Here is an 18403-nt window from a genome sequence, read left to right on the forward strand (position 1 = left end):
CTACTTCATTCATCATACATCGTTCTGGGCTCTCAAATATCTCATATGCGATTCAGGAAGAAACTACTAAACCGGCACAAAGGATCCCACCAGGATCAGCTGAAGTTCCATTAAACACTGTGTACAAAATAGAGCACACTTGGTAGTTATTATCAAATACACATTTTCAGCGTTGCATCTACAAAACATTAGTGTTCATTTCGTGGTGTACACGTTGTTTATGTAGCAGTGGGAAAGATGTATCTCAAGTGCAGTGTTCGTGTTGTACATAATTCCATTCACATTGCATTTTGAATGCATGCATTTTGAAATCTGTTTTTTCCCCTCAATCATAGTGGCTGCTCTGTGTTGTATTAAACAGCATTAATAATCACAAGAGGCTCAGTGTCACTCAGAAGTCTCCACATCACTAAGGCAGACAGTGTTGTGCTGCTGGGCATGTTGTGCTGCGTGAAAGTGCTTACACGCTCCCTCAGACAACCAAAGGGAATAATTAAAGACAGAAGATGGAGGCAGAAGAATGGAAAGCAAATCCCATTGTTTGGGGTTATTTCATCCCACTGAATTTCTTCTTCTCACTTTCTTTCGTTTCTCTTCTCACATTCCTCCCCAAATGCACTGTGGGTATGTGGCGCGCTATCAAAAGCATATGTAAGCGAAGCAGCGCAGAACAAAAGCCCTATGATGTCCTCCTCATACCCACATTGTCTTTTGATTATTCTACAATCATTTTATATCTGTGTAAGTTGGAAAGGAAGGGAAAGGCTTAATAACCCCATAATATACAATACTTTAGCTGCTCAGAAACTGCAATGCAAGATGTGTTTTAGACGATTTCAATACAAGCTCGCTCATTCTCCATTTGTTCCTTTTTGCTCTAATGGCGTAATTATTTCAAGACCTCAATATCCAAGTTGTTACCAAAATAAGCCACAATGAAATTCAAATTTAAGGTGAACTAGACTATGCCAACTCTACTCCACTCCATTTCTAGAGCAGTAAATGTAGCCCCTCAATCTCTCTCAGCTTTTACTGTCAGTCAGAGAGCACTCAGTCATCTCCGTGCATCAGGCCCGCAATATTGATTTTTCCACCCACTGAAACAGCCGCATGAACATAAATTTTGCATGAGGCTTTTACTCGCGGCCTCCGCTTTGGTCTGACGACACATGATGGGACCATGAACACGCTGTAATAACCCAGTCTGTCCTGCCAGGCAGACAGGCTCTTTTTTCTTAAAGAATGGGGTGGTGGGGGTCCGCGGCTTCTGGACTCTGAAGGACAAAAGCGAGGGACCCCTTACTCGCTGCCACAATATTATACACTGTCGACTTAATATCTGAAATAAGAGTAAATGCATTTCTCATTGCATGACGGAGTTTTTTTTTTGGTCATTCATTTGATTTAAGGAAGTGTTTTGAGGTGTTGATTATAACAATATAGAGTGCCGAAGGAATTAGTCCGGAAGTAAGTTAGCATTTTAGCACTTTCAGTTCGCTTGTCTCAAAAGTCAATAAGGTCTGTGGTTAAGGCTGCTGTAAGTGATTTTTTAAATTTATTTATTTTTATCAGAATGAATATTAAATAGCTCTATATTTCAACAATAATCACTGTTATACAGTGTTTGGTCAGCAATCTGTGTCTATCCTCCCCCTGCTCATGCAGTGAAAGAGAAAATAAATTTTCTGGTATCCCTTCCCATTTTACCCAATCAGGACAGAGAACACCATAAAGAGGCGGTCCTGAGAGCAGGATCCTCCAGTTTCCTGCTATGTCTACCGATTATGTTAGCACATTAGCATTCATGTGGTGACGTGGAGAAGATAGAGGGATTGCAAAACAGAAAGGAACTAAGCTAAAATGACAACAACGCTTACAGAAGCTTTTACAAAAGTTTAAGATAATTTCATGTAACCCCACATTTGAATTGTAAAGCGTTTTGGTGTCTTTAAAACTGAGGTTGCTAAATGAGACTAAACAGGTTGTACTGTAAGGGACTTTAAAAAGCCTACAAATACATCATCCATGCAGCACTCTATTCTTAAGTATAAGTAAATACTTAAAGCTTAACGCTTGAGAGAATTTTTTATGTATGCCTTAATATACAGTAAGTTTGGAGGGGACCTTCCCCTAACTTCCCCTTTAAAGCATTTAAAACTTCCAGGAAATGCATGCAAATGCAAAGGAACAACAAAATCCGTTACTTGTATCTTGAAGTTTCTACTCATAAATCTTTGCTAGAATGAAAGGCAACCAAATAACCAAATTCTACATCATGTCATTGAATTAGTTTTTTCCACATCTGAGGAGGTTTTTAGTTTTAGACCTTCAGATAGTGAATCAACTAATTCAACACCCTCACCCTTAGTTTGATAGCACAGGTCAGTATTAAAAGGTAAAAAAAACCTACAATCCACATTAATCTTTATATATCTTCTCTCAGGAAGGAAATCTTTGTTTGGGACCCCCTGGAACTCTTTCAAGGGCCCCTGGAGGTCCCTGGACCACACTTTGGAAATCAATAACCTAGCGTAAGCAACACCAAAAGGGCAACATTATCGAGCACACAGGGATTTTCTTGTATGTGTAACATCTCCATGGAGAGGATTTGATTCTTTGAAATGCTTCCCCCAGAGTGAGAATTCTACAACACAGCTTGATATTGCCTTGCATCACAAAGTGAAAGCATTATCTCTGGATCCCTACAAGCGATGTGGTTTACTCTCTAAAACCCTGTGGCTCCGCGACTCCGCTCAAATCTTAACTGCCTATATTTTTTTTCCTGTAGTCGCTGAGTTCCTCCTGCAGCAGGACTGAAGCAGTGATATTGCCTGCTGTGGCTCTGAGTAATGTTTTTATTCAGGAGTTCACTAGTTCCTTTAGCGTTTTATTTTCTCCATGTTTATTACAGCCATCGCCAAGGCAGGAATCTATTTTCCATTCCTTTAACATGATTACCAATTGTATGGACTCGCTGGTATAAGGAGTGTAACACCAATTTGTGTTCCAGTTTGTGTGATAAGAAGATTTTTGTTACTCGTTTGTTTTTTCTGCTTTTTCTTTGAAGATTAGATTACAACCTTGTTAAAATACATTTACGTGATGAGCAATAGTTGAGTCCAAGTACTTTTACTCAGGTGTTATACTTAAGTACACATTGAAGATGCATATACAGTATTTCCGTTTAACGCCACTTTATACTTTCTTAGAATGTTTTAGAAGTAAATTTTGTACTTTTTTTCTACTCAACTGCGTTACTTTTACAGCTATAGTTAAGATTTTTACATACAAGACATACATGAAAACATAATGTTTATAGACCAAAATGCCCAGCAGCACATACAATGATTCAAATTAGCTCTGTCTCGATCTACTAAAGACACTATTTAACACTATTTAGAAATGTATGCTTGATTAATAATTATCCAGTAGTTTAGTATTGCATTATTATGGTATACAGTAATAGGATAACACACATTATTTTGCATTATACGTACTTTTACCTTTAATGCTTTAAGTACATTTTCAATGCAGGACTTTTACTTGTAATGGAGTATTTTTATTGCAGTATTGCTACTTTTACTTGAGTGAAGTATCTGAATTCTTCCATCATCACTGGTGATTGGTCCGGCCCAGTGAAGGGCTTTTATTTCTTTTGTTTGTTTTAATAAACCACCTTCCGATCGCATGTAAAGGTTTATCATTCATTAACAAAACAATTCTTTAAAAAAACGTAATTGACAGATTGATCATGCAATCAAAATTCTGAATGTTTCGTTACATAGAGTGTAATCAATGTTACAAAGTGACCTACAGTGATTAAAGTTAACAGTGGAAGTGAAGGAATGAGTGCAGAAACAGTGATGTGATCCACTTAATCAGTGTACAAGTGCTCCGATCTAATCCACAGAGTAAAAATGACCTTCCTTTGACCATCTTTGTAATTACCAGATCTCATAGAGTCTAAATCTCCTTACCTCCAGTGGAGTAATTATCAGTGCGACTCACTGAAAAGGCAATTGAGACAGTGGTTTATGGACTCCCATAGTGGAACGTGAGGCAGAGCAGTAATGGGGAGCTTGTTTGTCCCTTCTCACCTCTCTTGTTAGAGAACGACAGCTGTGTTTAGACTGGAGCGGTCCCCAAAAATACAAGGTGGCTCACTTTGGACAATTTCATTAACTCCTGACAGGCGGCTTCTGATTAGCTCTTAATTTACGGCGCTGCTAAATGATGCCAAAGACATTCAGATGGTACAACAGCAGTTAGAGATGATTTGGGTCGACATTTTTCTGTTCTCAGTTTAATTATGTATCTGAACTGAGTAGAAGAGGTGCTGCACATATTCCAACTATGAAAACTACTTTAAAAGCAATAACCATATCTTTGAGAAGAGCATACAGTGCCAGAGTACTTATTATTTACTGGTCTTACACAAAAGCAACTATAGATTTTATTCATTCTTGTGAACTCAGTACATTCTTGTGAACTCAGTACATGCTGGTTTTGAACTATATTTTCCTTTTTGATGGCCAGAAAATATGAAGTCCTCTGCCTTCTCCTGACGGTACTTTATGTGGGGTGCTGCACAAACAGTTCGATAGAATGAAAGATAGTCTAAGTCCTTTTATGTAGACGCGATTGGTGGTACACTGCAGTCATTGTTCGTGTTGGCCTTGGCTGGTCCTTTTCTAAGGGCTATAATATGATGAGCATTTATTCACATATGCTTTCTTGAAGGCCTCAGTGCATCGATAGATGTTTTCTGTATTTCGTTAAATACAATTCATTAACAGAGCTATTGGTATGACTTGACATTTCAACTACAAATCAAAAATACATGTATTTCCTTTTACCTGTAGTGTTCTTTATTCATTTAGATTGTGTAGGTGTGAGTTGCTGAGTTTCGGAGATATCGGCTGTAGAGATGTCTGCTTTCTCTGTATCATAATGGAACTAGATGACACTCGGCTTGTGGTGCTCAAAGCACCCAAAAAAAAAAAAAGACACTTGAAAAACTCAACAGCAACGTCTCTTTACAGAAATTATGACCCAGTTTCTCAAGATAATCCACAGACGTTGTTGTGAGCAGTTTCATGTAGGAACTATTTTCTTTCTACCCAACTGCACCTGCCGACCGTATCACCACGCAGGACAAGGCGTGCATCTACTCATGGATGAGAGGCTAGCTAAATAAGCTAACTAATGTTACAGCTCAGCAGAGGAGGGCAATTAGTGTTGTAGTGTGAAAAATATGTATTTTTGATTTTGGGTTGAACTGCCCCTTTAACTACAACTTTCACACTTACAACACTGTGCATTTGTGGCAGTTGTCCAGCATCAGTATCCTTTATGTTCTTCAAAAATCAGATTCCATGTTAATGTGGCAGAAATGTTAATAAAACATTTGTCTCCTGACCTGACCACACCTGTACACAAACATGTACCCACACAAACAATGTATAAGGTAACTCATAGGGAGGACTTGTAAAGGAAGGTGTTGTGCAATGAGAGGAAAACAAGGAGTCGAGCTTGAATCAGCCCCAGAGAGAAAAGTGCCGTAATAGGGGGGTTGGCAGGGACTACTGAGATAGCGCTGGTAATGAGAGAGCAGTCAGCCCCCCTACCTCCACTCCCCCCGTTACTCCTCAACCACACAGGAAACAAAAATAGCATTTTGTCTGACGAATGAGCCGGCTTTGACCTACCCTTTCGACCTCTGACAATCAGTCTCGCTTCGTCCTCCACTACTTCAGAAGCCAGGGCCGGGACAGTCAAAGATAACAGTTGATTTCTACTGTGGCACTAAAGCACAAAAAGAGCTCTGAGAGAGAGATGGCAGACAGTTCTTCAAAGCACTGAGGTTGGAGGCTTCAGACTTCTCAGTGCTGGTGTTTCATAGTCCCATATGATTGTTGTTAAATGTTTAAATGGAGCAAAAAATGCCACAGTTCAGCTCGTGTCTGGTCATTTAGCTGCGTGACTCCCCTCTATGATCTGGCTCATTCCTCATTATAAACATTAACATAGGCGAGTTGTGACAGCAGCGAAAAGTGGGACCCGTGCTCTTACAACCCTCTGGCATGATGACTAAGTGGGAGCGCTGCTTGCTTCGCAGTCGGAGAACGAGTGAATATGAAACACAACAAAGAGACAGTGGGAGATATAATGAGCACTATAGGATCCCGGCACCCTCTTGCCCTCTCTCCATCATAAGTGAAGCTCCCACTCTCATCCTCGGCCCTGTGTCTGCTGGAGGAAGGAGCGCAAACAATTAGCTGAGACAAGCCGTTTGGATTATGTGCTCAACCAAAGCAATCAGACAGCTGTGGTTAAAAGAATGAGCTTCAAAATGCCAGTTGCCCAGTTAGAGGGGAAGGGAGGGTCAGTGGTCCTGACAGTCTTAACAAGATGACAGAATTTATAAAGCACTGCTGTTAAAGAATATAGTACCTGCGGTGTAGCCCTTATAATAAGGCCACATGGGGCTTCTTCCATATTCCCTCTGTATTTGTTTTCTTTTGCCTCGTATTTTTTGTTGTACCTCTTGTTCCTCGGCGTAATGGTCGGCGCTGGAGGAAATTCTCCAATCGTCTTTGATCTTCGCCTGGTTTCGATAATTTTCTGACAGAAATCTCATTTTAGCTCGCTTTTGTTTTTCTCTGTCTTTGTTCCCTCTTATTCCATCTTTAAATGGGGCTCAACATTTTGTCGTTGTGAAGTTGCAAAGGAAAAGAGCCGGCCCTGTCAGGGGCTCCGGCGCTCGCTAGACAACTTGCCCCAACATTTCAAGTGAGAATTGGACTGTTGCCGTTTGCACAAGACGATATATAATTCATGGTGGGGGTGTGAGAGAGGTGTCAATGTGTCAGGAGGTAGAAGAAATGTAAAAGTGCACTGTTTACTGGCTTTTCTTTGGCTGTGCTTCTGCGGAGTGAGGGAAGAGGAGGATGATCTGATCTTCATCAAATGTTCATCTGTGCCTGTCCTGGAGTCCTAGTGACCACACTAATCAAAGACTTGTCTGTGCTGATGTTTTATTCATCTTTTATGAGGCAACCATACTTAAATTATTTAAGTGCATTGATTCTGTATGTATACAAGCTTGTCTACGCCTGTGTTCACAATGGCTGGCTGCGTTATCAATAGATCACTCTTTTGAACCGGCGTTTGTTATTCAGCCCTTTGTGTATTTAGTCATTTTGATAGTAAACTGTGGATGTACTTTATGTAGTGCTGTAGATATTATGTTGCAGTGAGGCATCTTTCCTTATGTGTGCGTTAAACATAATAACTTTGCTGTATTTAGGGAATTTGAATGCAGGTAGAGATGTTGTTTCTTTTTATATTTTTGTGAAAAGCCTGGAGAGACAATTTGTTTCTTTGAAATTGGTTTTAGAGATAAAAGTGGTTTCTTTTTTTTCTCTGTGTTATAACTCCAGTCCAGTTGAATTTCTTTACCAATGTGACTATCCTAAGCTAATTGTTTGTTTGAAAATGCACAATGAATTTATTTTTCAGTAAGTGCAATCGATTAGTCCTCTAGTCAGTATGTATAAAGTATGCTTAAATCCTCATAGCTACTGTATCTTGCTTTTTGGTCATGGAAAATACTTTTTTGAATCTATTTAGATCATCATAGTTACGGGAACTATCGTAACCTTGCTTCTTTCTATAATGCTGTCCAGTGTGTGAAGTGCAGTATCAACATACAGATCAGGTCTCATCCCCTCAAAGCTTGTATTATCTTTTAATCCACAGAAAATCATGTCATGGTCATCTGTTGTATTCATCCTTTTCTTTTCTATCTAGAGTAACATCACAGAGTCAACAACGACAGAACAACATATTATAAAGTTTAAAGTCATTTGTTTATGTTATGCCTTTTGCATTGAGCATGACCTGTGAATAACCTTTTGTGCCAATGCACACATATTTACCGTATATAATTTATTTTTCCCGCATGTTTGACTGAAAATAGGCTGTCAAGGGCTTTCTGAATGTGAGCACCTGGATAAAAAATGGTTCTGCCTGTCATATCAGTATGGAAACTTGTCCTTTTTTCTATTTAAGTAGCTGTGAAGGTCAGTTTGGATGTTGTTTTTAAGACCAATTCTCCACATATAGTATTGCGGTTGCTGACAGCTTTTGTAGACACTACGCTGTGGTATGGATTTCTTCTAATCCACGGAATTTTGTATTTAAGTGTTTTTGAGTCAAAGAAAAGTACCATAAAGATGATATTTTTACATTTATTGTATATTTGAGATGGACATTGTGAGTTTATGGGAGTATTTGCATGCTGGTGTGTCTGCAGCCCGGCTCAGCCTGAGTGTTAACCGTCTTTTTTTTAAAACAGCATAAAAATTTAAATGTAGAAATGAGGTTCTAATGGCGTGCCATTATTGGATCCAATTAGTTAATGGGTTTATTTCTGAAGTCTCGCAGTGAAGATGGATGTCTCTTTCCTATGAGATTTTAAGCCATTAAACCAAAGATTCTGACATTCTCCAAGTGACAATGAAGACTTTTGGCTCCAGAGAGAGCAATTATATCAGTCAGGCTTGATAGCTTTGTCCTCCAGCAAGCTAAATTAAATTCACTGACTCTATCATGCAGGGAAAAGACCCTGGAGGACCTTGTTGTGGCATCATGTTATTTACATGTCTCTCACTGTTCACCCTATGCATTCCACACCTCCATGTGTTTGTGTATATCTATCTGAGGTGTGAGCATATTCTTCAAATAATGAGGGCTTCCTCAAACAGATGTTGTCAGTCCAAACTCGTTCCTGTTCAGGTCTCAAACACAAAGTGACATCAAACAACTCACTGTCCTTTCATCAACAGCTACCTCATCACTGAACTCCCAGCTCCAACACCTGCAGCAGCTCCAACAGATGCAGCAGCACCACCACCAGCAGCAGCAGCAGCAACAGCAGCAACATCAGCAGCAACAGCAGCAACACCATCACCAACAGACCCACTCCCACACCCAGAACCAGCTGTCATCCCAGCATCACATGACCCCACCCAGCCAGCAGCACACCTCCGTCCCATCTCCTGGCTCTGCCTGCTCCTCCGCCTCTGGACACCCGCAGCAGTCTCCGCCGCACCGGCCCAACCAGTCGCCGGCCCGTAGCCTCCCTTCGCCCGTCACCCCGCCCATGCCATTGCCGGTGAGTTTGCGCAGATCCAACATTTTCCTAGACTCATGGTAGAATTGGCCTCAAACTCATCTGATACTGATTCTCTTTTTCTTTGATTTTCTTTTTTAATTTCAAATTTGTTTCTGTCACTGAATGCAAATTTAGGATAATTTTTCTCTGTGAAAGGTAGCATGAGGCCGTATCTTAGATGTTCATACACCAACTTTTTACAGGCTTGTACGAATGTTAAGTCTATCTTTCTAGAAGATGTAAAAAAAAAAAAAAAAATGGTGCTTTTATAATTTCATAATGAAAAATGACCTAGAAACAGGGTTTAATATGGATTGGTTACTTCAACTTCAACAGCAGTACCGGTCTAGTATGTAAGATTTGTACACAGCTTTTTGAGTATTCACTTGCTAATAATCTCAATGCACACTATTGTACACAGATACAGCATTCACATTATTTTTCATGGACACATTAAATGAGATACATCCTGACAACCATCAAAAGTAACCAGCTATTTTACTACAGATACCATTATATAGCGTGCAAATTAGATTTATAATTCCTGTAATTCTCCACTCTAAAGAACTGAAGTGTGCATCTGAATGGTGTCATTGATGATGGTGCGTTTTGGGCAGATCAACCTTGAGAAAACACCGTGTTTAAGCAGGATACACAATTCTTGATTCTGTGTCAGCCCTTGATCTTTATCAAGTGGCAGTATTTGAATAGAGGCTAGCTGTCTATGTGGAGCTATTAGAATATGCTTCTTGTTGCCGAAGCCTTGACACACTTGAGCACATCAAACCTCAGCCGAGAAGCACGATCCTCCTACGGCAGAGAGGGATTCTCAGGTTATCTAACCTTGGGCTTTCCGGACGTAATCACTCCCTTAATCTTTGCTGCTCTTCCTACTCAACCTCCTTTTTAGTCACTTTGTCTGTCCATCCATCTCTGCCCTTCTGTCTGTCTGGCTGTCACTGTGTGACGATAATAACCTATTTTATATCCCTGTGGTTTCATTTCTGGTGGAGACTGGCCAGGGTCGCCTTTCTGTCCCTGGTCACATTCATCAGCGTCAGACCCTTATTGGGTTGTGGTGCAACCTTCTTTATGGCCAGGATGAGTTGGGCTATTTGTTTCCCCCCTTGCAGCCCTCTCCGGCCCTGTCACGGCCTAGTGAGACTCAGCAGGAAAAACAGCCTCTGGATTTAATGGGCTCCAAAGGCTAGCCGCTACATCGCACCAAACACACTGTCCAGTCTGACTGTGGATACAAGGGCTACTGACCAACATACAGATTCACACATTAGGCTTGCATCAGCGTACAAAGACCTTGGATAACAGACATGAGCGTCTGAATTGTGAGGAAACCACCTCTTTTATTCTTCAAATGTCTTAGAATCTGTGATTCTCAGACACAAAGACAACAGGAGCAGGGTTATTTTAGAACAAACACACTGCATTGATAAGACTGAGACCCTTAGCTTTAGATAGATTGTCTATGTCTAAAAGAAGCAGCACGGCTGATTATGATGACTGAGGACAGACCTCCCTTGAGGGGGGCCAAAGGGGCCACATCAGGTATCATTAAGATATTGCCTCATCAAATAGGATTATGGAGCGTGTGTCGGTGTGTGTATGTGTGTGTGTGCGTGGGTGAAGCAGAATGGCCGTAAAAGGTTTAGTTTCTCTGGGTCAGTGCTGGTGTTTTCAAAGAGTGCCGGTGTCACCCAGCGAGGGGCTCGCCCAAGGACAGGCCGCAGCCTCAGCACCCACTCAAGGCTGCAATAGGATTTAAACGTCAGCTCCGCCTCCCTCCGCTGCCTGGGTCAGTGATTGGATTTTCAGGCCCAGGATCACTGAGCATCTTGCGGGTTGATTCACATAAGTTTTTAATTCAGGGGGACTCGCAAACACCGACTGTGATTGGCCTTTTGTATGTTTTAATTGAAGACACAGAAGGGCATTTCTGGCGTCACCCAGAGGAACTGTTCTGTGGAGTAAAGTCGAGTCATAATTACCATAATACAATCAGCATTACACAGATAACACCCCTATTTCCTGCTGTCATTATTCCGACACGCAGAATCACCCAGCCATTCAACTATTTGCTGAAAATACAGCGCAGAGCTGCAGAGAGACAAACACTCATTATGTTCCAATTAATGTCCCATTGTAATTCTCTTCTCATGGGAGGTGTGTGATATTCTTTATAAACCCATAGTGAGGAAATCCTGAGCATTCATTACATCCCTGGTGTTTTACAGTGTTTTGTGTTTTTAATTTGTGAGACAAAATGCATTAATTGGCTCATTAATATCCCTATTAGAATACAAATCACACCACAACAGACTGTGTCCCCTTGAGTCGATGGTCTAAACTCAGATTACTGCAACTAATTTGGTTAAATGGAGTAAAAATGTACCTTTCTACCCCGCCCTCACCCTCTCTGCTCCCCAACATGTAGAGTACAGTGAGATGCAGCCTGTGGCTGCCTGAAATAGCCACCACGGTGATGACAAATAGACGGGGGAGATTATAAAATTTGCTTAAGTGTGTTAATGGGCTGATTGTGGGAGCCCGCTGGATTTTGCTGGAAGTTGATTGATTAGAGCTGCGGGTTTTCTCCACGCCCGGAGAGCTCAGGGATTTGACGGGGTAAAGGCGCTCGCCAAGTCTGTTACACCGGAATTGATCTTAATTAGATCTGAAAGACCTGCCACAGCAGAATGGTCGCGGCGATTAAAATGAAAAACAGGAGAAATTACTGATCAAATTAATCATAATGTCGGGCTACAGCTGTAGGTCTGGTGTAATTTGCCACTCCAGTGAGTTACATCAGCCCAGGCAGGGAGAGGAGAGGCAGTACATACTGATCCGTGGCAGCGGGAAGCTTAGGCCAGCCTATCAGTTCTCTTATTCCAGTTCGTATGGCCCGGACCCTCCTGACCCAGCTGCGCCATCCAGTGGAGCTCCATCATGCTTCGCTCTCTGTGGCTCTCATCTAATTAGTAACTTATTATTACCTTTTTTTTTTTTTTCCACCAGATCCTTCTACATTAAGTCTTTCTCCATCCTTAACAACACAGCGCCGTCTCTCTGCTGTTCCTGTCATAGCTGTCTTGTCACCAGCATGTTGTGTGTTAGCTAATAGCCTCTGACCTTGGTCCAGTGTCTGGCTGGCTGGTTTTTCGGGGGGCCTGGCAGAGATGGAGGCGTCCTGTCTTCCCCCTCTGCCAGACTCCTGCCGTCTGTCTGTGTGTCTGTCTCTACTCCCCTTCGCAGTCGTCTCCTTGATCGCTGTCAGAGCCTCACACTGGGCCTGTCCACTCTCCATCCGCACACTCATAGGGGTAATTACAGCCTAGGGGCCTGCCTCCTATCCCTGTGCTCCACAATTTACCACCAAAGCGTCCACAGACATCTCTCTTCTTCCCCACTGCACCCCGACATCACAGGACCGCAGGGCCTCAGACCCACAAGTGCTGCAATTACCTGAGCCTCTCCTCTATCCTTTTCTCTCTCTCCCCTCTCTCTTCTCACTCCCTCTTGCTCTCTCTCCTCCTCTCCCCCTTGCTCCCCTCTCTACCCCTTGGCTCCCTCACTATTCCCGGGCAATCAGCCTTCATTAGAAGCCTCTGGTGAAAACCCATCGTCACCAAGGTCAGCGGCTGCCAACCACAACGGCCTTTCAGAGGCCTGGCTGTCTGCACTCTCCATCTCTCCTCACCTCCTTGCCATTCTCTCCTCCTCCTCCTCCCCCTCCCATTCGCTCCACCATCCTCCTCAAGTCTCGGGACCATCTCTGCTGCTTTTGTCTCCAGCTGAGGCCCCTTCAGACACTCATGTCACTGTTTTCCGCTGCAGTGCACTTTTACTTATGTCAACCGCTGTTAAAATCACCACTGTCCAATTTGCTCCAAATGTCTCTCTTTTTATGGGCGGTGGGCGTCTCTCCCATTATATTAACATGTGTATTAAATGAGCCTTGCACATCGATTAATTGATTTTCCAGATCAGCCCCACGTCTATTCAATTTAGCGAAACGGGCTGCCATCATTCCATGGGGTATTAAATCAAAATTAAAATGACATGCTCAAATGTAGACCCAATGGCTCATACTGTGGCTTGTCGATGAAACTGGCAACGCCTAAGTTGAGGAAAGAGTCCATTATCTATCTCATGTCTCATAACTCAACTGTGGTGTCTCTGTCTATGGAAAAAGATCACAGAGTTTATTAATAGAAATATCATTTTATAGATGTTTTTCAGCCAGTTTCTTGCAGGAAATGTGTCCTTTTTTTGTATTTCTGATCATTTTAATTTGATTGACATTTACAATCTGCTCATGAAAGCCAAACATATTCATGTGAGTCAGAATCAATCTGTCAATTATTTTCTCGAATAACCGATCAATTGTTAGGGCTATAAAATGTAAGAAAATCAAGAAAAATGTCAGCTCAAGATGGCGTCTTCAAGTGTGTTTTATCCACAACCTGAAAATATTCGGTTGTCTGTCATAGAGGAGGAAGGAGGAGTATTTTTTCGAGCCTTAAAAAAGCATTCAGACCACAATGTTCAGAATTAAATAGTCAGAAAACGTAATTATAGGGTAAATAAAGTTCAGTAAATAAATGGTGGTGGTGTCTGGTAAAGTTGAATTCTTGCATTTAACATATTTCTGAATAGTCTGAATACACCTAAACTCTACGCATTCTCACATCTGATAATTATCCGTCATTTCACCTGTTTTAAAATCACAATTTTCTAATAAAACTTTAAAATATGTATAACTGGTATGTGGTGCCAGCCTGTGTGTTTAAATAGCTGTGCTGCTAGTTTTGGCTGTGTGGTTTAGAGCATGAACAGGCCCTCAGCTCTCCAGCAGCTCAGCCTAGCCTCTTATTAATGCACAGGAGATCCGGCTCTTAAGAAGGCAGAAAATTGCCTTACATAACAAGCGCTCCACAATTTAGAAATACAAATGTGCACTGTTGACTGAAGCAGAAAATAAGACTGTTGCCCATCAACAGAACCACATTTCATATGAATAATTATAAAGCATGGGAGCTAGATGAGGAAAACAACCTGACCATGACAGCTCTACTACTTTTATTTACTTCAAATGAGGGATTAGGCAGGAAGAAAATCTACAGACTTAAGGACCAACGATGAGCCCTGAATTTATAAATAAGGAGAAAGTTAAATTTATCATATTCCAGAGGCAACATTTGGAAAACTGTGAAGGCACTTTCACTTTCAAAATTACACCTACAGCCCGTCTTGCACTTCCTTTTTGGCCTTTCTGGTTTTGTTGGGTTTTCAGACCTCACCAAGTTGACATTTTCTTCGCTTTTTGATTTCCGCGATTCTTGTAAACCTGGCCCCGTTACTCTGTCGGCGGGCAGAGGGCTTCCAGCTCAGACACCCAGCAGAAAGGAACAGCTCCCTGATCAGCCCACATGCACATTGGGGGCAACACGCATTAGACGCCCACAGGGGAGCCTTCAGATGGAGCACCAAGCTAGGGCTCACCTAACAGTGGATAAGGAATAGGGTTTCTTTAATTATGAGGCAGGGCTATGACATTGAGTTCCCCCCTTCCTCCTCCAGCAGGCTCCCAGACACTGTCTAAGTGCTCCGCTCCGCTGAGGAGGCCAGTCCCCCCGCGGGGCGCGATTCCACTGCCTGTAATTTCTGATGCCCATTAGTGACCGCAAACAGAGCACCGGGTTCACACAAGGAATACAGCCACACAGCTCTGCCACGCTGTAAAAAGACCCTTCTAATGCAATGTTATTGCATTATGCCCTCCTCATAGACCAAGTCAAAAGTCCCATTTGTGGTCCCTGCAGAATATTATCAGAAATTCTTCTCCACAGTGTTTTCGTGAATAGCGGAGATAGATTTGGTATATATTTTGCAATGTACACATAGTTGGCTGCATGAATTGAAATTCCTCTGAACTGTACTCTGCTGCCTTGAACTGTACGAGGAACATTTTGCACTTTTTTTTCCCTGGTCGTTGATTTTATGCCCTTTTTCATTAGGAGTAGGAATGTGCAATTGATGGTTTTGTAAATAGACTCAACTAGAATGCAAGAAAAGTGCATGTTCTTCAGTCAACTCCTCAAAGAGGGGAGTCAAAACTGCAGTAATCAATACAAATATGCCTGGAAATGTCATCAATTCATCTCTCCACTTATGCTGATTTAGCTTGTGCCAACACTTGTGTATATTTGGGAGAAAAAGTGAGGGAGACAGTGAAGCAGGGAGACACAGAAGGGGGGAGGGGAAGGGGAGGGGAGGGAGGCAGATTTATCGATCAAGGGTGACCACATCTTAGCCACAGAGCCCCTCTCTCGTGATTAATCTTAGGGCTTAGAGTTGGCCAATGACACATGACAGGCCTCCCCCTCAAACTCCTCCATTTCTCTTCATTACTGGCCGTATTTTTGGACACCACAGTGGAGAGTAATCATTTACCTTTATTGTGTTTATAAAGCTGCGGCATGGATGACCCTTCCTATATTGAATTGAGGACATCAAAAGATCACTGGACATTGATTAGGAGGATATTAAAGTCATTCAAATGCTATATTTATATGTCAAACAACAGCAGAGTGAAAATAGACGGCATTTCCACCTAAACGAAAATGAATGGGCTGTAGTCGGCGCAATGGAAATAGAGCTCCTAGAATCAAGAAATATGTTTTATTACGTATTGAGTATTTGAGGTAATTGTCATCCAAAGGCTGGGTCTTTGATAATGCAGCAAAATAATATGGTTCATAATTTCTTCATAGTCTGATCTCCTGACTCCAATTTCATTTTCTCAACGCAACCGAAAACATAGCCAGGTATCCACTTTAAAGTCATAGCCGGAGCAGAAGTAGATTTACTGCAACACCGGTTTAAAGCCGCTATGATTTCCGACCCAACACTAGTGTGATACAGAAATAACTGCACCAAATATGTCACATCATGAGCTGAAACGGTCAGCACTTTCCTGTAGATACTTAATCACCAAGTAGTTTCAAATTTAATACATCTGGAAACAGCTAAATATTATAGATCATTCCTCAGGAAGAGAAATCGTATAAGAGGAATGTAGTATAACTTATATTTTTACTCGCAGAGTGTCCCCTAACCAGAGGAAATATACTGCTGCTGTGATTGATGACAAAGAACCCACTCTGAACCTCTGCGCCTCACAATTATCAACAAATGGGCTGGAGCAGATTTTATGTAATGATTAAAGCTGCTGTTAATTTCACATGAAGGTAATGAGCGGGGAGATTGACGGCCACTGTCCGACACTCCATCATCCCTTTATAGTTAGTTTAAACGTTTTCACGACTCTTTTCCTCCTTCATTTGCATTTTGCCTCATTAGATATGGCCATTTCTGGGGCTGCCCGCGATATCCATTTCCTGGAGTTAATGCATTTTATTTGATCAGCCAAACCTCCTCAGTTAACTAGCTGTCATTCTGGCGCTTCATATGACATCACTCCATTAGCACCCGCCATGCCACCTCAGCCACCTCCACATCAACACCCGCTGCACCCACCATCCCTCCACTGCCTCGAGCAATTACAATGTCCGACCGTCACCGGATGCAGCGTTATTGTATTTTGGTGGGTGTTATCTGCCCCAGTTGTTCTATCCGTCTTTCACTTCCCAATATTTTTCCTCAAGAACGGCTCTTTTTGGGGTTTATTTTTCACAACGGCTGCAGCAGAGGCCCAGTGGTGAGCAATAGTCGGCGCTCGGAGGGCTCAGAGTGCACGACCACAGTGTGAGGCCCCGCTAACCAAGGGACCAGAGGTGTTTTGGAGGGCCTAATGGCATTTTGATGTTCATAAGCACAGCGGATGTGAGGGAGGGGAGACAGGGAGGTGGGAGAGAGGCCGTTTTGGGGGAAGGAGGAGGAGGAGAGTCAGCGGAGGACTGTCAGCGGAAGACTAGCAGAGTCCTGACAGACAGAGAACGTGTTTTCTCATGTCACAGCTGATTACATTCACTCCGGAGTGGGAAAAGAGCAGGAAGAGACAGAGATGTGGGGAACGAGGGAAACTTCCATGTTGTTCCACAGATAAAGAAACAATACTGCTATTGACTGTTGATTTACACTGTTTGAGGCACGATGAAGGTAGCGAGTAAAGCATGAAGACCCTGTCACGTCACATCATACTTCCACCTGTAATCAATCTGAGAGACTTCATGAACAGGAAAATATTTTTGCTTCAATCACTTTGTCGACAAAAGTTTACATAAAGCTGTGTTCATTGTAAATTAAAAACATTACTGGCCGCTAATTTGCTAAATAATTTTCTGTGCTCTTTTATTCTCTTTCAATTTTTCTCTGATATTTTAGATAAATGTTTGATTCTGTTGTTGAATCATAGATGAGCAGAAAAGAAGTTTAACACGCCGCTGAAGCCTGAGCTTAGACAAATCTGCCCGCCTGCTGGTGTCTGCACCACTTTGTCCATTTATCTCTTTTTTTTTTCTTATATTTTTTTCCTTTTTTTTTTGTCCTGTGCAGGCCCAGAACAAAAAAAGCAATTAAGTTTCCAACGGGCCACATGAAAAGAGCAAAACCAAGAATAAACTCCAGTTAGTTTGTGTCAGACAATTTTGGTTTCCAGGGGTCTCTCCACGGTTTGCAGGGACGCTATTTTTCCTTCTATTCCTGAGATTACACGGGTTGCTGCACCAGGTGACCCTCATGGTCAAACAGGCGACGGAGAGCCTGGCGGAGTTTAGATTCCCTCCTCTTCATACCGCACAGAGAAAAGATGCATTTTTAACAATTTGTAAGCTTCTCCCCCCTTAGAGACATTTATTTTGTGTTTGTTGATCCCTGTGTAGCCCGGTATATTTGGCTATATTAAATTGTGATAGTGCAGAGAGGGACAGACTTAAAGGTGACAAGATGATGTCACATCATATAATGGAGGCAGTGCTAAAGTTTGCTGCTGCATTTCTTGCTTGAATTAAATGTTAACATCTCAAACATTTCTTTAACAAATACCCTGACTCCACTTTATTTTCTGTGTCTGTGTTATCCCAACACTTGTGTGGCTGACCAGAGCGACTGAAAATCCTCTTGACGCCCTTTTCACGGGGAATGAAAAGAATGAAACACAATGGTTAACATGCAGGCTCTGCAAACTGGAAGATCACTGTTTATCTCCTCGAACACATGCAATCAGTACAAATGCTAGGCAGGGTCTGT

The 18403-nt window shown here is 42.1% G+C and overlaps 1 protein-coding gene across 5 annotated transcripts in view; it reads left to right on the forward strand.

The window, feature by feature from the left end:
* Positions 1-18403, forward strand: part of pou6f2 (POU class 6 homeobox 2) — an 80791-nt gene that overhangs the window by 38416 nt on the left and 23972 nt on the right. For all 5 annotated transcript variants that reach the window (XM_084340942.1, XM_084340945.1, XM_084340944.1 and 2 more), the window contains one exon: positions 8850-9178. In XM_084340942.1, the coding sequence (XP_084197068.1) occupies positions 8850-9178 (329 nt within the window). The remainder of the gene's footprint in view (positions 1-8849; positions 9179-18403) is intronic.

This window comes from Pagrus pagrus (assembly GCF_965226575.1).
Source record: "Pagrus pagrus genome assembly, chromosome: 20".
Classification (NCBI taxonomy): domain Eukaryota; kingdom Metazoa; phylum Chordata; class Actinopteri; order Spariformes; family Sparidae; genus Pagrus; species Pagrus pagrus.